The sequence below is a fragment of the Pelodiscus sinensis genome, chromosome 8, assembly GCF_052426305.1.
Source record: "Pelodiscus sinensis isolate ZL-2025 chromosome 8, ASM5242630v1, whole genome shotgun sequence".
NCBI lineage: Eukaryota > Metazoa > Chordata > Testudines > Trionychidae > Pelodiscus > Pelodiscus sinensis.
The window spans coordinates 58,156,121-58,178,629 of record NC_143059.1 but is presented as its reverse complement, the minus strand read 5'-3'; the positions used below and the strand labels follow the sequence as shown (position 1 = coordinate 58,178,629).

General features: G+C 41.2%; 1 protein-coding gene across 2 annotated transcripts in view; it reads left to right on the top strand.

Moving 5' to 3' along the window:
* Positions 1–917: 917 nt before the first annotated feature.
* Positions 918–22,509, top strand: part of GRK5 (G protein-coupled receptor kinase 5) — a 252,048-nt gene continuing 230,456 nt past the window's right edge. Inside the window, exon 1 of one of the 2 annotated variants that reach the window (XM_075935365.2) lies at positions 918–1,223. In XM_075935365.2, the coding sequence (XP_075791480.1) occupies positions 1,172–1,223 (52 nt within the window). In that variant the 5' untranslated portion in view covers positions 918–1,171. The remainder of the gene's footprint in view (positions 1,224–22,509) is intronic. The other variant, XM_075935364.2, reaches the window with a different exon arrangement.

Sequence of the window (22,509 nt, the reverse complement as noted above, 5' to 3'; positions counted from 1 at the left end):
GCGGCTGGTAAAGTAGCGTTATAAATCACTAGTGAGAACAGAGACGTGCATGAAGCGCCTGCACCCCCCCCAACCCGTACCCCTTTGAACCGTGTTTCTCGTGGGACCTTAACCTCTCAAGAAGTGAGACCTACAGGAAACCGAACTCGATTTACACAGGAAGGAGCTGAGTGCCTCGTTTATACAATTGCACTAGGGTCTCTGGAAACAATCGTGAACTGTGTTGCGCACAAAGCACCCACGCCCGCAGCAAGCCACAAAGCAAACCCGTTCGAAGGCTAAGGCAGGACTGCCGGGCTGTGACAACACTACGCAGGCGTCGATCGCAAAGTCACAACTTCGTGCAAGCCCACCTAGCATACAAGGGTTTTGTGCACGACGCGTGGAGGAGGGCTCCAGTGGTTTCAAAGTACTGCGATAATTGCACTGAACGTGGGTGATTAAAGTCCCCAATTCATCTTGAGTCTCCACCGCTTTCATCTGTCAGTCGTTCATTCTCTTCCCATCCCTCCCTTCCCCCCCATCAAAAAAGCAATGAGCAACAACTAGTGTCCTGTTCCGGAGAACTCTGCAACTCGTGGCACGGGATTAAACATGGCTTGAGCTGCTGGCTGCTCGCAAACTGTGCCGATGACCTGCTGCATGTGTGAACTCCCCACATCTTAGCTGTAATGTGTCATAGCCCCTATACGGCCCTGGCAACTCCCCCTCCTTGGAGCTTCCATAATGGAGGTCTCCTTGGCCAGGGGCAAGCCAAAACCCAGAGCAGGCGTTCAGCCTACAAATCCCAGCATCCCCGGCCCCGTAACGCTGAGGAATGAACCAGCTGTGGAGGACGGCGCTTGCGCAGAGTTGCGGAACCAGCTTCATAGTACCACACCCCCGGGGAGGGAGGGAGACAGCAGCATCTGAAACATTAAACCATCAGAGAGAGCGAGCCGGGGCGGGGGGAGGAGGAGAATGGAGTAGCGGAGCAATACAGAGGGGGAGAAAATATTAGCGAGGGGAGAGCGAGCAGTGACTTTCTCAAAGAGGAAACTGCAGGAGGGGGCAATAAGGAGGAATAATGCTCTAGAGGAAGGAGGCTGATTTATCGCACAGAGAATCAGCAGCACCTATAGAAACTGACATCCTGCTGCAGTGCCGCTACCTTCGCTGACTGATACTGTCAATGGAGCTGGAAAATATTGTGGCCAACACTGTCTTGCTGAAAGCCAGGGAAGGTAAGAGAAAGAGCCAGCAAGAGCGATGGAGCATCCCTGTCGCATTTACTCCCCTGGTAGGCAATGCATAGCCGGAGGAAGGGGGAGATGCATCCTGTGGATTTTTAGACCCAGTGCGGATCTTGAGCGCTGCCGAGGGTTGCATGTGGCTGAACCTGCGTTCGAAACGCTTGCTTTAAACAAAAGAATGTTTATCTCCAGCGGCAAGGAGGTTTTGTGGGAGGATATTTTTGAGATGGCTGAGATTATAATGGTAAAATATTCACCGCGTTTCCCTCCCCCTTCTCTTACATCTGATCCCGCAGATTGTGCTGTTTCAGAGTCTATTGTTAAAGGTCAGCTGCAGATGCATTCATTCAAAAGGGTTAGCAAATCAGCAAATAGACTTTTATTCTGTATGGTGCGACTGGCAGAGTACAGTCATTGCCTTATTCGGCATTATCAGGTGAGATAATGGTGCTCGTAGCTGTCCATTTTTAAGAATGTTTTTATCCTAATCCAGTTTCAGAAGGAACTCCGAGTTGAATGCAAATGGAGCGAGGTGACACGGAATTAGCTTGTGGAGTGCATCTGAAAAGGAACCTCAATCTGCAAAATAATGCACGGTTTCGGAGGGGGTTTGTGTGTAAAGAGCCGGAGTGGCTGTTTTCTTTGCTTGCTGAGTTACCAACAGAGCATTGCACGAAACTGCTATTAAACGTTCTGTTCTGAAAGACAGATCGCGTTAGATTTGTCAGAGGTGGCGGCTGCTTGAAAGGAGGGGGCGAGAGAGATGCTAACAGAAAGTCATCCCTAAGCATTACTGGTGCATATCCTTTCCAAAATGCATTATATACATGAAAAATATCCGGGCACACTACAGGGTTAGCTGCATTGCCGAAGAGGGCTCTGAAAACCCCCTGCTGTGTACAGCGTATTTTCAGAGAGGGAAGTGGTTTTCTGGTGTGAATGATTGGGTGTCTACAGAGCCTGGGGAAAGGGTACCCGACGCGAGCCGAGGATCTCAGCGGAGCAGATCCTCAACCTGCCTAGCAGGGTTTCATATTTTCATTCACTACGTTGAATGAATGAAGGACCCCTTGCCAACAATAAGAACTCGCATTGTCTTCGTTCTCTTGCACATCTTTCAGCCCCGTGTTTGCATAGCACGCACGGATCACAGCTGGGCTCTCCTTAGATAATGCAGCAAGGGATCCTTTAGCTCTTGAACGCATGGGAATTAAATCGCTCCTTGGAAGGTTCCATTCGCAAGAAAAACGATCCTTCAAATTGTCTGGTCCCTGGCCCCCTTTCCTTTCCTTAGGTGGAGGTGGAAGTTTCCATCCACAATAGATGCCTTCATTGTTTGTGTGGTGTCCCTCTCCGGTAATAAGACATTGTGATTTGATCCTTTGCATTGGAAAACATCACTTTTATGGGTCTTCCAGTGTTTTAATGTAGGGCTGGCTTCCTTCCACTGTCTAATCCTGATGGCATTCGAGTTCTTCTGTGTGGCAAGGACAGTGTGAACACCTGTGTGCCAGACATTGTATGCCACTGATGGCTAAGAGCTAAAGGGGAGGGGGAAGGGGGGACAATCTTTAGAACATCTGTGCGGAGCCACCTAGTGGTTGAAAATTATTATACATTACATGGCTGGGGGGAAACACAACAATCAACATTATTACTTTTGAGATCACAACATACCTCTGGGCAGCAGGTCATTCTGAATGCCACTGCTCTAGAGGGACAGCAAGGTAATTCCTCTTGGTGTGACTGTATCAAATTATGGCAAATATACTGCACAGTCTTTAGTGCAGAGCTAGTTCTGACATGGGATTTTATCTTCTTCTGAGAGTAAATTTGCGAAGCTTTAGATTATTACAAACTCATTCTCAGTGGTATGGAAGTAGTAGTGATTAACCTTTATTTATTGGGCTCAGCAAATTAGATTTTTCTGGGAAGGGATTTCTGAGATTATCGTATATAATATTTATTTGTTTATACTGTTAGTATTACACCAGCATCCAGCCATAGTGTGGAAAGAGGTCTCCGTGACAAACAGCTCAGGAATGAAAGCTTATGCTTATTTCCTTCTCATTATATCCAATGTGTTCTAAAACTTTGGTACGTAAATCAGGAAGCAATTTTACCTTGGGGATTTCCCCCTCCACAGAAAACATTTCAACTGAGTTTTATTATGTACAGTTATACAACATAGAACTTTTATGGAGAATGAGAGGGGGTTTGGTGTGACTTACAAGGAAACAACTCCATGCGAAGGAACTTTTTGTTCTTAAAGGTTAACATTTCTCTGAAACCCTAGGATGGAATTAGTTCATGTCAGAATTGCAACCCTGATTTTTAATTGGTTGAAATAATATGTGGCTCCAATGTTGCTTAATCTTCAATATACTATAATCAGTTATTAGACCAAACTGTTCTAGATGTGATGTAAACATCAGGATTATATGCACATCCCTTTGAAGCAACTGGTATTGGCCACTGCCAAAGATAGGATACTGACTCTGAATTGGACATCAAATACGATCCACTCTAGCAAGACCTCTTTTCTTACAGAAGCACAAATAAATGAATAGTAGTGCACTAAGTGAGATAATTTCAACTCCTACACCCAGCATTATGTGATCGCATGAATGCATGAGATAAAATAGTCAAAATTGCTTAACATATTAATATAACTTATAGGGGTATTTTGAGATTTACCTATGAAGTAAAGCCATGAGATCCTCAAAATAAAAGATGTGCTGTATGTATAGTACATTCAAAGAATACCAGCAAGGGATCAGGCATAATCTTTTCTAATTTCAAACTGGAACATTCTTATTTTGTGCTGGGTTTTTAATCATATGGCCTAGGGTATGTTTACATGGCAAATAAATAAAACTAAAGGCTCCACAGAAGCAAGTCTTGGAGCCTAGGTCAATTGACTCAGACTCAGAGGACTCATGCTACAGTCTAAAAATAGCAGTGTAGATGCTCAGGCTGTAACCTTGTCTCTGAGTCCCATCTCCCCTCACTAGGTTTCAGAGCTCAGCATCTATGCTGCCATTTTTAGACTTGTAGCATGAGCCTGAATTGGTGGATCCAGGCTTTGAGATACACTGCTTGTGGGTTCTTTTTTATTTTTGTAGTACCCTTAGAATATTGGACAATACTGAGGATGACAATTTCAGATTTAAGATCTCTAGTAATACTGGTGCTTTAAAGTATTAATGTCCTTAAGACTCATAGTTATGTGTGAGTTACAGAGATCAGCGCATGGCAAGAATATAAAATATGGCTATTTATTGAATGGTCTCTTGCTATCCTGATTGTCAAAGAAGTTCTAGGAATATTGAAAGAATTTGTATAACAAATCTATTAGCTGGAATTGAAAGCTGAAGATACAGTAAGACTTCTAGGTTTGTAGCCCCCAAATTTACCCATGTCACTTGTTCCATGGCTGCAAAGTTTGTGAAAATCATTGGATGTGATTTTGTTTATTTTTAAAAAACAAATGCTTCATAGCATTAGGGGGTTTTAAAAATAGAAGCTTAATATGCCTGGATGACCCTAGGATGCTGAAAGAAAGAGATATATAACAGATTGTCTTGCGGTTCCTAAGATGATGATGATAAACTGCAACAAGTAAAATATTCCTAAAAATACTCTGTTTCCTGAAGCATTTGTAGATGAATAAGACACCTGCTTGCACTGAATACCAAGACTTTAAAAAAATTACGTACTTAACTAAAGAGTAGCTGCATCTGAAACAGAACTTGCAAAACTTTGGCCCAAATTCTGAAAACTCTTATGTATGTTCTTAACTGTAATTCCAGATCAGTTAAACACATGCATAAATATTGGCAGGATTCGGGCCTTTAATAGTTGCTTTTTTTACCAAAAGCAAAGCCTTATATTAGCTGAAACAATGTGGGAGATGATGGAAGTGAGGTAATACCTTTTATTGGACCAACTTTTGTAGGTGAGACACACACTTTCAAGGGACCAACATGGTTACAACTCTGCCCTGAAACAATATGGGCATTTTGAAAATTACAGGAGCTCTACCAGCTGGGGAGTGGCTCAGAGAGATGGAAATGAACAAAGTAATTAAGCTAAATAGTGAAGTTCAGTCACTGGCTATGGCTTGACATTTTCTGACAAGCAAAACATTATAACAATGGGGCCTATTCTGCTCCCACTGAAGTCAATGGGAGTGCAAGGCTCAAAGTCACTGTTCTAGGCGAGACTTCAAAATGATTTTAAATCAAGGTTTCAACAAGCCTGCAACATTAAATCCAGTAAGAACTATGTCAGACTTGGAAGTAGCGCTAGATAAATATTTTCCAGCAAATATTGGTTTTTAGAACATTTACTTTGGCTTTGCTTGTGCTCCCTTTATGCAAGCTCATTTTGTGATTGTTATAGGAGCACAACTATCAGTGGAAAGTGGATTTTGAAGCTGAAATTGACCTGGAAAGCAAACTTTAAACTGTTTGTATAAAACAGTCACTCCAGAAACCTGATGATTATAGTAAAATAATTGCACTCATTCAAATAATGTACAAAACCAGTGCCCTGTGACTTATTTGACCACTCATAACTGTACAATACAGCTCAAATTGCAAGCCACGGAATAAACAATTTGCACACACAAAAATCATCAGTGAATAATGACAAGGATTTAATAAACTCAGGACAATTTTGACCAGTTTGCAGAATGTTCATGATTTTATTGGCAGTATAATAATGTACATGATTAATTGATTTATTAGCTTTCCTCAAAAGTCTGCCTGTCAGACTTTTAAATGGTGTTTTTGAGTGTGAACGTTTGTGGTTTTTCCCTCCCTCTCTTATTTTTTTCAAAGTGAAATTTCCTCAGTTTCATGTCTTCTTTCTCAGTACACAATCACATCACACATATTATTGAGCTTGATATGGTTTCAACAGAAATTAACTAATTTAACTAAAAGGAAATAAATAATTAGGAACAAAAGATATGTGGGATCATCTTTTATTAATATGAAAAAGACCATGTACCAAGGGTAAGGAGCCTGTGAAGATGAGCTAGATAATAACAAGTGTAGCCATGTCATGATTTTGGAAAACCAGGATATGTAAACACACTTGCTGAGACATTTAAGCTAAAAGCATGACATAGAAGCCTTGATGTTTCAAAGACAGAAGATGTAGGTTTAAAACAATGACTATAAAGCAGCAAGGAAATAGACTAGAGGGTGCGTACCATTAAGGGACAGATCTCTCCCTTTTTAATATTTGTTTCTCCCTCCAAGGTTATTAAGTACTCATCATAAAAGATAACTGAGTGGGGGGAACTACCCCTATAAAGTTGTCCATTAAAGTAAATGAAATGAATATTATGTTCATTTTTGATATGATGCATCCATTTCACTGATCTCAGAAAGAGTAGCTGATAAATTGACTTGTTTAAACACTCATTCAGTCATAATGTGCACAAAAGCAACTGTTCCTCTGAAAAACTCTGTTGTTATGATAGAAAGCCTGAGGTAGCAAAATCATAGTTTGCTTTGCATGAAGGTAAGCAGAGTTTGCTATGAAGAGCCTAATCCTGCTTTCCCTGTTCAGGCAAAATTCACTCTCCCATCTCTATATCCTTCCTTTTTTCTTTTCAAGCATTTGAGGAAGTGAGTTGTATCTCATGGAAACGTATGCCGTAATACATTTGTTGGTCTTTTAAAGTGCTACCAGACTCCTTGTTGTTTATTCTCAGTCAAGAAGTGATCCAACCTGTAAAGGCAAAACAGAGGGCTATAATGCAAGCTCATATTAAACAGAGGAAGGGGAAACCAGAAGATGTACATCCATTGATTTAGGCTAAAAAATTCACTGCTTTTTGTAGATAAAAATACACATACAAAACCTATTATGCACATTTTCATGTTTCTCCTTAAATATCCCTGAAAACTTTCTCTCTCTCTCTCTCTCAAAAAAAAATCCTCCTATCCTATTTAAAGATGAAGACTGCTTCGTGAATTAACTAAAATGTGAAATTGACCAAGACCAGTCTCCTGTTGTTTTCTCTGTTCATTTCACTCCACTTAGACAATTAAGTGTGACGCAGAGGAGGGGCATGTGAAGTGTGTGAAAGCACACCTCTCCCACAGTTCTGCAGATAAACATGCTCTGGACGGCCAGGGGAAGGCAGAAGCGACGTGCTGCCCGAACCTCCCTACCCCATGTTCTGGCTGGCTGGAGGAAGGCTGGGGCTTATTTCCCCACTTACTTGGAGGATCATGGGGGGTTCATTCACACCTTTGTAGTCCACATTTACAAAAAAAGCATCCCCCCTGAAATTCCTGCATACAGGCCTGGATTTGGCATAAAGGGTAAAATTAAATTAGATTTTACTAGTTAGTATAAGTTACCATCAATAACACAGCTAAGTATTTTTTGTTAATATACTATAATCTGGAGAATGCCTTTGTCAAACCTTGAGTCAGTGTTGCACATCTTGTGTAATGGAGAACAAACAATGGGCAAACCAGGAGTGGCCTGAGGCGGGCTGCGGCAGCTGGCGCCCTAGGCGGAACACGTGATCGGTGCCCCCGCCAGCATGGCCGTCAATGGAGTAACGTCAACATCGGGCGCCCCGTTGATGGCAGCGCCCTAGTCGATGGCCGAGTCGGCCTATAGTCACAGGCCGCCCCTGGGGCAAACCATTATACTTTTTTGTCCTCATTTTCAGTGCTTGCTATAGGAAATTTTAAAAGATACGTGGAGACAGTATTGACAGGCTCTAGTACAATGGTTGTGACCCTGTTTTAATGGGGTCACTAGGACTGGCTTAGACTTCTTGGCTTAGCCTTCTTGTGTCTTGCTGCTAAAACCCCCGGCCTGGTGCTAAAGTTCTTGGGCTTCAGTTTTCATCCCCTATTCCTTCTCCCAAATTATTATATTAAAATGAGACTTTTTTTTAAAAAAGGTAATATGTTTAAGATTCTTTTATTTGCCTTTGGGTTTTGAGTCTTTGATATTCACATTTTCAGGAAATTCTTAACCATGAGAGCTAGAAATTTGCAAGGAAGGAGAGAGAGACTGCTGCTTGTAGTGCTTATTGTGTAGACTCTCTTTGTCAAGCTTCAACTATTTCAAAGCCTAAAAGAAAGAAATAGTCTTGCCTGGTTTAAAATATTGCATTTGTACACAGAAGTTTTCTTTAGCCACCATATCCTAAAATATATTGCTAGGTTCTTTACAAACTTGTTAAATTTTTTTAAAAAAATAACTGAATTGGTCATCATGGTAATTAGTTTTAAAGAAGGGACAGTTGGAAAAGAAACTATTAATTTTCTCAGATATTGGGTTTCAGAAGAATGGTTACACCAAAATCCAATCAAAGCAAAAAACAAAACAAAGGCACAGCCCACTGAAAACACAACAAAAATATGATTTTTGTTTTCCTTTTTAAGGATGACGGAGATACTACAAGAAACATATACTTATGCCACCCAAGCTGGTCCTTTGATGGCTTTAACCAAATGGGATGCTCTATTTTTATGGCTCTCATAGTGTTTTTGTAATGGGTGCACTCTGTCACCATAAAAAAGCAAAAAATGTGAAATGAGCCAGTTGTGAAATTGCCATATTTTTAACTTTTCTTTCCAGAAGATACCAATGCAGGTTTGAGCACATCCTTATTGGTAATAGATTAGCAATATATTTTGTACAAGATACACATTCAGTATTCAATAATTTAGCTGTAGTATAAGAATTTTAAGAAGATCAACAGAAGTGGACAGGGCTTCTTTAGGAGGAAAGCAATTCACTGTAGTGACAGACCATATCTGGTGGCAATGATTCGTGTAACTCATCTCCTAATGGCACATTAACATGCATATGATTATTGTAATTTGACTTTAGCAAGGTTCATAAACCATTACAGCTGAGTGCAGCATTTGATTTCATGTCCTACAGCCCCATTAGCGGTGCCAATAAACCTATTGTAAGGAAAATCTCAGTTGTTTCCATAAAAATACAGGAACTCCACACAAAATTAATGCAAAATAATTGATCTGTTTTAGTTTAAGGGAAGATTGCCCTAGTGGAAATTAAGAAATAGACATTGGATTTGGGAGTCACTCTAGAAGTTGTTGTCTCAAATACAGTACATCAGTATGAATGAGACAGTCTTCTTTTAAAAACAAGAGTATTCCATTTAAAGTATGTAACCATTTCTCCTTGAAAAATCTGTTTTAAGGAATTTAGTTTATTTTCATGATATAATTTGGATGAATCAGGAAAACCATTAAAATAGGAACATCATGAAATAATCTAAACTTTTATCTGTTCCATTAACCCAATGGGATTATTTTCCTTGAGTGGAAAATAATACGTCTTTTACTTATGGAGAGAACACTTCTATTACTGTCTTCATATGATCCATTCTGAAAAGATAGTCAATTCTCTTCACTTAAAAAAAATCAGTCAGACAAGGAATTCACACGAAACCCACCAATTTCTCAGAAAACCATCACAATGTGTGAATTTGAGGTAGGATTTTGCTTTTCTGTATTAGATTAAAGAATCTACACCAAGGCTTCTGAGGATGTGTCTGCACCTTAGGTTGGGTGTGATTCCTAGACAAAGCAGAGAGACATACTCACACGAGCCCTTGATCAAAGTAGGACAGTAAAAATAATGCATCCATGGCAGAGAAACTGCCCCGAGTATATATCCTTCTGAGACCAGAGACACAATAGATTATAAAGCCAGAAGAGACCACTGTGCATAACAGTCTAATCTTGTGCATAACAGAGGCTGTGGGAAGTCCCTGAATTAATTCCTTCTGAACTAGAAGATTCCTTTTAGAAAAACACCCAACCTTGATTTAAACATGGCTGGGGATGGAGAAACTCTCATAACCCTGGGTATATTGTTCCAATGATAAAATATCGGCACTGTAAATAATTTGCACTGTATTTCCCATCTGAATGCATGTGTTTATTATTCCATTGGTACCCCAGCCTAACTGCAGTGTATGTTTTTGTGGGGGAGAGATGAGTCACTCTGACAAACAACTCAAGAATAGAGAAAATGAACAGAAGTCTGTCTGAGCCAGACCCAGGCTTGTCACCTATAAATTGAATTGCCTCCCTACATGTTGAAGGCCACTCGGAAGCTACAGCTAGTGAGGAACATAATGGCTCTTCTACTTAACATGCTGCCTGGGGCAAGCGTTGCAATGCCACTGCTCCACAGACTGCTCTAATCTATTTGCTCCTGACTGCAATATGAAGTGTGGCTGGGGATATTAAGCCCCTTAGCTGCTTGAGAGACCATCTATCTCCATACATGAGAGCTGAGATCCACCAATGAACTCCTGTTCATGTCAACCAGCAAAGAACATCTAGGTGCTGAGGGCAGGATGTTTTTAATAGAAGGCTTAAGGCGCCAACCCTGCACTTGCAAATATAGGAGCATTCAGATGCTGGAACCAGAACAGGGCCTGTGTTTGTTCTTTAGGATGCACTGCAGAGTCCCTCAGCATTTAGTGTGTCAATCTTGGTTGAAACTATCCAGTGGAATGGGAAGCTGATTCCCTTCTTGCACTCTTTGTACACTAGCATAACTCCCTTAACTCTGTTGGTGTTACTCCTGATTTAGACTGCGGTAACGCAACGTATGTAAGCACATGCCCAACTTTAAGCATGTGCAGGCCTACTGAAGTGAGTGGCAGTTCTTGCGAGCTCAAGCAAGATAACATCTCTCATCAAAGTGAGGCGGTGACCCACCCCGTGAGAGTCATTTAAAATTAAATGATGTTGTACATGGTATAATAATGAACAGGAAAAAAATCAAACACTCTTCATTTCATACAGGCACATAAACTAAACAATACAAAGATAATATAGTCCTAATATTTCGTTAGGAGCCCACAGGATATGAAATTAAATTAGAAGTCTAGGAAAATAAAGAATGCTGCAGTTTGATTACACCATGCTGGATTATCTTTGTAATTATTTTGCTTGGAGGATTTTAAAATGCACATTGCGTTGTCGGAAAGATTAGACAGGGAGCAAGAATTTAAGTAAATATTCTTAAGAAGAAAATCCCACAAGCATACTAGAGCATTTCTTGGAAATTTGGCAAGGAGACTAGTAAAACGGAAAGGATAAAACATAACAAGAACGATGGGAAAGATAAGCTTGGGAAGAGCTTGGGAAGGGGTACAAAATACATGTAGTAATGAGCTTGGGAAGGGGTACAAAATACATGTAGTAAAAACACAGCTGCTTCTATTTCATGTAATATATTTTCACAGACATTTGAAGAAACTGGCAAGAAAACTTATTTGAAGAAGAAATGCCAGCCTGAAAGAAAATAAATATACACAAGTACTAAGAGTACAATAATGCTAATAATAAAGGAGGGATATCTCTGTGTGATCTCCGATAAGCACAATTTATTTATTCATAATTAATTTCTCTCGTGACAGAGCCGTGGGTGAGGTTTAAGATAATTTTAGGTCCAAATCCTGTGAATACTTATTAACTTTAAGCATGTGTGTCATCTCACTGACTTCACTGGGACTACTAACATGTGTACATGAGTAAATGTCTGTTCTCATTTGCACTGGTGCAATTCCACGGATGTCGACAGGGTTATACAGACGTGGTTGGGAATGAATTTAGCCCTTAGCAAATGGAGGTAGCAAAGACATATTCTGTCATCATTCCTTCCCCTCCAAGCACAGGAATATGTTCTACTGTATATTCACCAGTGCTTTATCCAGCGTTGATTTACATGATTCAAAAGATAGGGATTCTGCTGCCTCTTATAAGAGATTTTTGCAGTCAAACCTCTCTCTTTTGGTTTGATGAGAATTGCATACCATGCACATCTCTTTGTCCTGGCACAACCATACTCTTATGTTGCATGAAGTTATGATCAGAGGAAGCTGCATACCAAATTTGGTGGTCCTACATTTTACTGTTTAGGGGGAATTCCTGAACAAACGGGTTCAGACAGACACGCACTCAGATGCACAAACACTCTCAAATAGACAGTAAATTATAGTATTTGGTGATTCAGATTTTGATAGCTTTGTATTTTTTAACTAAGTGTCTGATTAGGAGTTTAGAATGAAGATGATTCTTTCTGTGCTGGTGTATGGATTTCTCCCCCAAATTCTCTTTTCAGGCTGAAATTTCATTTAGTGTGCATGACGCTCAGTGGAGAAATAGTGAGCTATAGGTGATAAACTTGCTGCCTTCCTTTGCCAAGAGGTGAATTTTGCTCTGTGCAATTTATTGTTGTCTTATTTTGGAAAGTGTGACAGAAATTGGTTGTTTTGACTTAGTACATGAGTGATCAGAGGTTTTCACCAGTAAAGACACTTCTTGGCCCTTTTTTTTTTTTTTTTTTTTTTTTAAAGCCTGAGTAATATAAAAATGGTTTGGATTTAAAGTTTCAGCTGTAGCATATAAGCAGAGCAGTTTTTGATTAGGGCTGCATGTTTTGTCAAAAAATGACTTTTACAAATAAAGGCACATTCATTGCAGTGATTCACTGGTTAAAAATAGACAGAACCCTAAAGAATCTGCAAACAATGCTGTTAGTTTGGGACCCAGCTTCTGAAACCCTTACTCACACCTTGCTCTCTGAATGATCCTACTGAACTCAATGGCAGTGCTGATAGAGCTATGCAATGTGGATTTGCTCCTTAATCAGGAGTTATAAAGTGAGTACAGGCAGTCCCCGGGTTACGTACAAGATAGGGACTGTAGGTTTGTTCTTAAGTTGAATCTGTATGTAAGTCGGAACTGGCGTCAGCCGCTGCTGAAACTGATCAGTTTCAACCGCTGCTGAATCTGGACGCCAGTTCTGACTTACATACAGATTCAACTTAAGAAACCCAGGCGTCCCCAAGTCAGCTGCTGCTGAAATTGATCAGCGGCTGATTCCAGGAAGCCTGGGGCAGAGCAACTCTGCCTCGGGCTTCCTGTAGTCAGCCGCTGGTCAGTTTAAGCAGCGGCTGATTTGGGGACGCCTGGGGCAGAGCAGCTGGGGTGCTGCTGGGTTGCTCCAGTAGCACCGCACCTCGGCGCTACTGGAGCAACCAAGCAGCACCCCAGCTGCTCTGCCCCAGTCGTCCTGATTCAGCCGCTGTGAAACTGACCAGCAGCGGCTGAATCAGGAGGCCTGGGGCAGAGCAGCTGGGGTGCTGCCGGGTTGGTCCGAAGCGGCGCTGCGGGACCAACCTGGCAGCCCCCAGCTGCTCTACCCCAGGGGTAGTCAAGAAAAGCCTGGTCTGGTGGGGGGGGGGCACTAGCTGCACACACCCCCAGCAGACTAGGGAGACGGGGATGGCGGGACCGCCCAAGTCCTCCACGGCTTTGCTCCGTCTCCCTGGTCTGCTGACCTGGGAGACGTGGAGTAAAGCTGCAGAGCACGCGGGCAGCAGGACAGTCCAGGCGCGCCGCAGCTGTCCCCCTGCGGGCGTGCTCTGCGGCTTTGCTCCCCATCTCCCTGGTCTTCAGGGAGACGGGGAGCAAACCCTTGGAGCACGCCCGCAGCGGGACAGCCCAGGCGCGCTGCGGCTGTCCCACTGCGGGCGTGCTCCGAGGCTTTGCTCCCCATCTCCCTGGTCTGCTGGTCGGGAGACGGGGAGCAAAGCCGCGGAGCACGCCCGCAGGGGGACAGCTCAAGCGCGCCCAGGCTGTCCCGCTGCGGGCGTGCTCCAAGGCTTTGCTCCCCGTCTCCCTGCTGACCAGGGAGATGGGGAGCAGCTTTTCTCTCCCCGGAGGACGGGGGCCGCGGACCGCGGCACATCTGGGTGTCCCGCCGCTCCCGTCCTCCGGGGCGAGAAAAGCCCCGTTCGTAACTGCGGATCCGACATAAGTCGGAACCGCGTAACTCGGGGACTGCCTGTACTAGCTGAAGTTTTAGCACATGCTGCTGATTTGCATGTGTGTGATGATACTTTAAATGTATAAGAATATTTAAGAGTTCTTTTTAAAGTTATAAGCAACTAATTAGATACATTGCATTGTGACTTGTAACCACACTCTACTCCACTGCAGGACCAAGCACTGTAAGCTGGAAACCTATAATTGTAAATCAAATCAGGTGCCAATCTAGAAGTCATAAGTGGTGTTAAATGTAAGTTGAACTTGTGAGTGTGAGGATTGCCTGTAATGATAAAAAGAGATGGTAGATGAGATCTCTGCTCTAGCTAATTTAGGGTACTGTGGTCTCAATAAACCATTTGGTATGAATCATAAAAAGATCTTGCAGATCTTTACATTGCCTTAAACTCTCAGACTGTTCACTTGTCCTTCAATCCTAGTTTGATGTGCCACTTAAATTTCTCGTTTGAAGGAAGGTAGAAAAGTCTTCTCACATGTCATGTGTCCTCAGAGCATGTCATTTTTATTCCCCACAGTAGCAAAGAAAAGCTTTCATTGGCGAGTCTTACATACAGCTTCATAGCTAATTTCCTGACAACTCTGGTTTTATTCCACTGTCTTGCACATCTTTTCTTTCTAATTCAAGAGATTGTAGTGTTTGGATGGATGCCAAAGGCTCAATTGAAGTTGAATGGTATTAAATTTTATTTAACAGAATAGAGTGAAATCACCATCATTTTCCATTCCACCTACTGGTCCAGGGCACCTTTCTTTTTAAAGTTGGGAACTGTCTGCCAAGTCTGTTCACTTTGACAAATAATCTTCCAGCATACTACCAACATGGAAAGAATGGCAATACCAATCTGATCAATGAGGCAAGCATAGAAAGCAGAAAGACATTATTTATATTCTGAAATAAGTGATTGTTTGACCTCTGCTCCTCATTCATGGAAGTGAGCTGTGCTCCCCAGCAACATCTCACTGTGAAACCGCTGCTGTTCTTCTTTTTGCTGGATCGGAGCCTAAAAGAGCAAGGTGATCATTCAAATCTTCCATACTTGGCATGACAGTGATAGGATGTCAGTCAATGCATTTTAGAAGACTGGTGCCTTCACTTCTCTTGGACCCATCTATTGTACCTGTGAGGAAAGCACTCGCTTGGAGGCAAATAGGAAGGCATTGGTGCTCTATCCATCAGAAAACAGTCTGGGAGGCAGGAAACCTGGGATTGTTTCCAGTCTGGCACTGGCTCACTACATAACCTTGACTACCTACCCTTCCCCAAAATGGAGTTCATGATGATCTCTCTCTCTTTGTGAGGCATTTTACTGTTGTTATTAGACTCAAATATTTGTTCTATTAATCAGAAATCATGACATTCTTTGCAAACATTGCTTAAACCTCACAACATTCTTAAGAGGTAGGCAAATGCCTATAGAATTACAAATAAATCAGTAAGATTTTCTGAATTTTTCTCTTCAACTTAGTGTTGAACGTTTTAGGAAATTCTCTGCCTATTCCTTTAGTCTAAAAGACAATTATATGTTTGATCAAACATATAAAGAAATGGTCCAGTTTACACAGTAATGTCATAAGAATGGCCATACTGGGTCAGACCAAAGGTTCATCTAGCCCAGTATCCTCTCTGCTGACAGTGGCCAATGCCAGATACCCCAGACAGAGTGAACACAACAGATAATCATCACGTGATCCCTCTCCTGTCATCCATTTCCAGACAAATAGAGGCTAAAGACACCATTCCCACCCATCCTGGCTAACAGCCATTAATGGAACTAACCTCCATAAATTTATCTAGTTCTTTTTTGAACCTTGTTAAAGTCCTAATCTTCACAACATCCTCTGGCAAGGAGTTCCACAGGTTGACTGTGCACTGTATGAAGAAAAACTTCCTTTTGTTTGTGTTAAACTTGCTACCTATTAATTTCATTTGGTGACCCCCAGTTCTTATATTATGGGAACAAATAAATAACTTTTTTTAATTCACTTTTATCATACCAGTCATGATTTTATAGACCAATATCATGTCCCCCCTTAATCTCCTCTGTTCTAAGCTGAAAAGTTCAAGTCTTTTTAATCTCTCTTCAAAATGTCCAAATATTTGAACCATCTAATCAATTGCTTAGACTTTCTTCACTGTTTCCAAGACACCAAGAATGGTGTAGATGCTACAGGACCAGGCCCTCCTTGTTCAGTTCTTTTGGGACAAAGTTTTAGGTGTACCAGTCTTAAGATTAGAAAAGTATCATTTTGAAGAGCAGGCATTTTTTCTTATTGGGGACTTGGTGTAGTAATATTTTGACCCTACCTTACAGCCACATAGGTCTTATAGTATATAGGCCCATATACTGATAAAGTCTTCTCCAAAGCATTTTTCAGTGTGAACGTCATAGCAACCCCAAAGCAATTTTTAGTGTGGATATAATAGCAACCCCATATATCTCCTAATATTACACTGGCTGTTTCCTGTCAATTGCACTCTGTTTAGAAATAGTCTTTTTGCTGGTGATTAGTCAGGGCTCAAACATGAACTCAGCTCTGCATCCAAGCAGCGGCATGTGTAGTGGAGTAAGGGGGCCTCTCCCTCAGAAAGACCACATGCTGTTTTAGGGAGGGAATAGCATGGATTGGCAGGGAATGGCTGCCTCTGACAGGCCCATGATGCTAACCTCCATCAGCTACTCCTTACGTTTTCAAACAAGGACCTTGAGTGTGAAAGCGGCTATAGAAAAGCAGAGTGTTTTTCATGAAACCTTGCAAGCGGAGCATATGCCATGAAGTGACACATCCTGTTGGAGAGCTGCAATATTTATCTTGTTGCTTATTGCCTATTTACTGATCAGAATATTTTATCTACTTGTGTGACTAATCTGATCAGTAAATATAGTATCTTCTCAGAACTCCGATATCTGGCATCTGTATCCTCAGCATCATGGTTTGATTAACTCCCCTGAGACGGTTCTGAAGTGACCCTTTATTTTTCTGCACCTGTGACTGTCCTGCAGTTCCGTGTTGGAGGTGATGTGTATTAGTCTTAGCACTTGTAGCAGCTACTCATTTTAAACTTTCTCCTTTTTAATAATAATGAGCTAATCCCACATGTACTGCCCTTCCTTCACTGTTAGCTAGGGGTTCATTCGGAAGCTGAACAAAGACGTGTAAAAGTTTGTACCCATAAATCCCATCTCTTACCACTAGTTTTGATACCACACTAGAGCCTAGAGGGCCCCACCAAGAACTCCTGAGTCCTAGGCCAAAGCCCTCATCAACAAATGACACTGCCTTCTACAGCAGATGTTAAAAAGCTATGATATATACCCAGTTGTTTTCAGCCCTCCTCTCTGCTTTCTTCCCCCCTGAAGATGAGCTCCTCCTATCTCTCAGCAAACTTCTGGGCAAAAAAACCCTCTAGAACTATGAAGACCTTGTGGCTTAGGTTTTATTACCTGTTTTTCTTGGAGGACACATCACTGTGGTGTACAGCGATTCTTATCCACCACAGAACCTTGCATGATCTGACTGAAATCTGGTGAACCTACAGGCTATGTCTACACTGAAGGCTTTTTGCGCAAGAACTGTTTTACACAAGAGTTTTTATGCAAAAGATTTTGTGAAAGAGCGCATCCATACTGCCATGTACTTTTGCACAAGAGCGTCCGTGGCAGTGTGGACGCTCTGTTGCGCAAGAAAACTCTGATGGCCATTTTAGCCATAGGGCTTTCTTGCGCAAGGAACCCCTGTTGCCTGTCCACACTGCCTTCTTGTGGAAGAGCTCTTGCGCAAGAGGGTTTATTCCTCGTGGGGAGAGGAATAATTCTTGTGCAAGAAGTCCTGTTTTCCAACACTTTACTGTAAATTTACTTGCGCAAGAACACGCGTGCAGTATAGATGCTCTGCAAGTTTTTGCACAAGAACAGCTCTTTCTTGTGCAAAAAGCCAGCAGTGTAGACATAGCCACAGAGTAGATGCAGGGCAAAGTATGGCATAAAGCAGTGACATGAAAACTTTCCCCTTATTATTCCAGGACGTTATTGTGTCTTCCCACCACTTACTTGTCATCTGAAGAAATCCCTTACTTGAGCATTGCTGCTGCTAGAGGCACTGCCTTCAGAGCTGGGTGGCCAGAGAACAGTGGACGCTGGGTGGGGATTTATGTTGTTTGTGGTCTGTGAGGACTATTTATTTTTAAATCCTGCTCCTTGTCCTGCCCTGCAATACCCATTCTGTTGCTGCTCATGTCCTGGGGAACCCGTGGGACCCATGGGATCTCAGTTTCTTTGTGCCTCCAAAGAACCTCTTGTGTGCTCCATAGTTTGAGCACCATTGGTATAAGATCATGTGACTGTAACTATCCATGGAACACAATCTGCCCTATGATAAAGAGAGATTGCCTAAGACCTCTTTGGTGGCCAAGAAAAAAAAATCAGTTCTACAGAGATGAATGGAATTATACTGGATAAAATTAAAGAAATAAATTGTAGGCATAAAAGGTACACTAAATAGGGGCCCATATCTCCCAGGGTATTACATAGTGACAGAACAAATTTGAAAGAAGGTGCTCACAGTAAATATCTTATTACCAGCAATATTATATTTCAGACAGTTCAATCCTTTCTCTTCTCCAAATAGGGTCAAATTCTTTTGTCTTTGAAAAAAAGTGTGTTTGAAGTGTTGTCTGAGGTCTTTATTATAAACAGCTGAAACATTATTTGAGTAATTGTTATTGTTGTAATTTAGTAAACCAGTTGAATTATCTCCACACCCTGAATTATAAGAAAAAATATCAACAAATAGCTTCTTTAAAACAAATTTCTGCAAAGACAACACTTCACAATGTGAATTGGAGAGCATGAATTCAATCTGCTTTTCATCCAGACACCAAAACGCTGCCCTAGCTTTTAACTAATGGTGAACATAAACATTGCACTTTTTGCATTAGATTCCTCCTGTGTGGAGTGGAATGTCAATATTCATTTTTTATGGAAAAGCAAAACATATGGGCTACGTCTACACTGGCCCCAAATTCCGGAAAAGGGATGCAAAGCAGGTAAGTCAGAATAGGGAAATCCGCGGGGGATTTAAATATCCCCCGCGGATTTAAATAAACATGTCCGCCGCTTTTTTTCCGGCTTGGGGAAAAGCCGGAAAAAAGCGTCTAGACTGGCGCGATCCTCCGGAATAAAGCCCTTTTCCGGAGGATCTCTTATTCCTACCTGAAAGTTTCCTACCTGAAAGTAGGAATAAGAGATCCTCCGGAAAAGGGCTTTATTCCGGAGGATCGCGCCAGTCTAGACGCTTTTTTCCGGCTTTTCCCCAAGCCGGAAAAAAAGCGGTGGACATGTTTATTTAAATCCGCGGGGGATATTTAAATCCCCCGCGGATTTCCCTATTCTGACTTACCTGCTTTGCATCCCTTTTCCGGAATTTGGGGCCAGTGTAGACGTAGCCTTCGTGGCAAGAACAATAAAACTTGCATAGCAGAAATGAATCACATCAGTGAAACTTGACTTTCACCATTACTGCTATTTATTCATACCAGCTAGTAGTTAGCACATTAGGGCCTGAAACAGTTCATTGGAGTCAATATAAAGACTGCTATTGATTACGCACTGAGCTCTCAAGTCCAGTGAAGAGACTTTAATCTCTAGAGATTTGGCTTGTGATCCTGCTGTAGGATATAGATGACAATGAATTTGATGGTCTCATTCTAATCCATATAAATAAAAGCTGTATTTTGGCTTGATTTAATAGCTTCTCTACTCATAGGCAGTCATGCTAGCAGTAACAAAGGTGTTGCAAAGCAAGACAGAGGGTCTTTGGACAAACAATATCTGCCTGAATCATAACCCGCACAAGGCATAGTAATGAGTTTGTCACTATCATTTTGTGCTAAATAAATTCCTAAATTAAAGAATAAATCCTTCTGAGATATTATATCCACATACATCCTCAGGAAGATTTAAGAAGACACTGTTAGCTTTTCATTCTATGTTTTTCTCTTCAGGATTTGTAGTCTTATGGTTTCAATATTCATTGGTCTTCTTTGTATTTTTAATCTTTTGAGCATCTCTGAAAGCATGAGGTTTTCTTTTCTTTTTTTTTAAGCAACCGCTGCCTCAAACTAAAGGGGTGTGTGTGTGTGTGTGTGTGTGTGTGTGTGTGTGTGTGTGTTGGTTTATATATAATTGACCAAAATGGCAAGGATTTCTTTAAAAAAAATTCTCTGAGAAAGTAGTAGTCATTAGCTTTATTTATTTTGAATGAAGAGGATAGTTTCAAACAGATTATAACTACATCAAGACAAATTGAATTCTAAGTTTACCTAAGTGCCTGTTTCTAGTGCTTTCGTCTCATGAATGTATGGGTCTCTGCAGTAATTAACGTTAGAGAAATGTGGAGCTAATAAATGTCTCTTAAAGGTGAATGGAAAAGCATATTTTTAAATAATCAGGAAAGATATTGTATACATACCCATATGAGCAACAGGATATATATCTAGATTGATATGGCAAATAATTAAAAGTAAGTATGTGCAAAACTATTTCTTCTCATACTTTCCAGTCAAAGCCTGAGTTCATGAGTCCATTGAATCCTTAAAGCCCAGAGATTTTTCCTGCATTTCTTTAGGCATTTGGTGATGAGGACATTTCCTGCAGGGGAAAATAATATGAAGATCAAGTGTGGACAGGTAAGTAAAGGATGATAAATTTTAACCTGAGACTATACAGGCTGCTCTGGTAGCGCTTAACTTTATTACATGAGAAGTCCAACAGGCTTCAGAATCGGGTGTCACCATCAACCTCAGAGGGACAACTCATGTGTAAAGTTACTAGCTGTGTAGGCGCTTTGTGAAAAGACCCTATCTTTTTCACTTCATTGAGGGAATTATCTATAATTCTTACTATTTTAGGTACTTATCTGGTCTCAACCACCAAAGTGTCTGAGCACTTGCCAATCTTTAATCTGTTCATTCTCAAAGCACTCTTGTGAGATAGGGAAGGACAATTCTCTACATTTTACAGATGGGAGAACCAAGGCACAGAGAATCACTTTCTATGGGTCCTAAGGAATGTCTGTGGCAGAGTAGGGAATTGCACCCATGTCCCAAGCTAACAAGCTTCACTGAACCATCCTCTCCCTGTCTAGCCACAGGCTTTTCTCTGTGTGAGAGTGGGAAGGGGTGTCCAACAAAGAACATAAGAACAGGGTCAGACAAAAGGTCCATCTAGCCCAGTATCCTGTCTTCTGACAAATTGTGCTTTGTCGTAAAATCTGCCATGTGGAGGTATACTATTAAACAGGTTTCTTTATTTGTGACACAAATTGTTTAGATGATGATGCTGAAAGTGAACATTTTCCATGAATTAAGGCCTGGTTCCTACATAATGTAGCATCTTGTTAACAAGAATTCAGGCACCAGTATCCGACCCCACTCAGAGGAAACAGTCTGTTTTTCATTTAGTGTACACATTTTTGAAGTTCCTTAACCCACCTGTTTATAAATCATACCACAGAATCTGCTTCTAATCCCAAATGTATCTAAAAAGTGGTAGAAGTCTAATGGGAAATGTGTAGCTATAATAAATGTGCTGTTATGCCCTGTTGAATTGTAGTGTTTATTTTGATGACATAAACAAGCAAATAGCCAAGAAAGGTCACAGTTGCCTGGGACATTCCTGTACATACAAAGTGCATTGGTATAAATGCAATTGAGACTAGTGAAATATAACCATTCTTTCCTTTATAGAAAAGTCTTATAGAATTTAACAGTAGTGTTCTCTTATTCTAAAAATGGAAGGAATTTAATAGATATAGCTATAGTGAGTTTTTGGTTTAATCAGGGTTATGTGCATTCCAAAATTCATTAAGTTTGCAGAAGGATTTAGGTTTGTGTTTAAAAAGCAACATTTTTAATCCTATATGGCTATGAAAGAAACTATCCAAACATGAAAAGGGGTTCATCTGATGCAGTGTATTGTTCCTGAGATTTCAAAGAGCCTGAAGCAATGGGTCTGAGACATGTGAATTGTTCCCTATATATCTCAACAGGGACGTAACTTTGAAACCTATGTTAGTTATAATGTCAACAGCGTTAGCAATTCAATTTTCTATCAGGTCAGCAGAAATATCCTGCTAATATGTTTATGCTATAATCCCAAACTGCCTCACATCTTTCCAAGACCCCAAAATTGCAGCTATCCTCCACCCCACTATTAAACCCTAGGTTGCCTCCTACCAAATTATCAACATAGCCAGCTTCCACACTGAGAAATTCTACATTGCAATTATCTTTCAATACAAGGTTCTTTAGCACACTGAAAATACAAAATGTGGGGCAGGGCAGCACAAAACAAAGATAGGGTGAAGATAAAAGGGAGGAAAAGTAGGCAAAG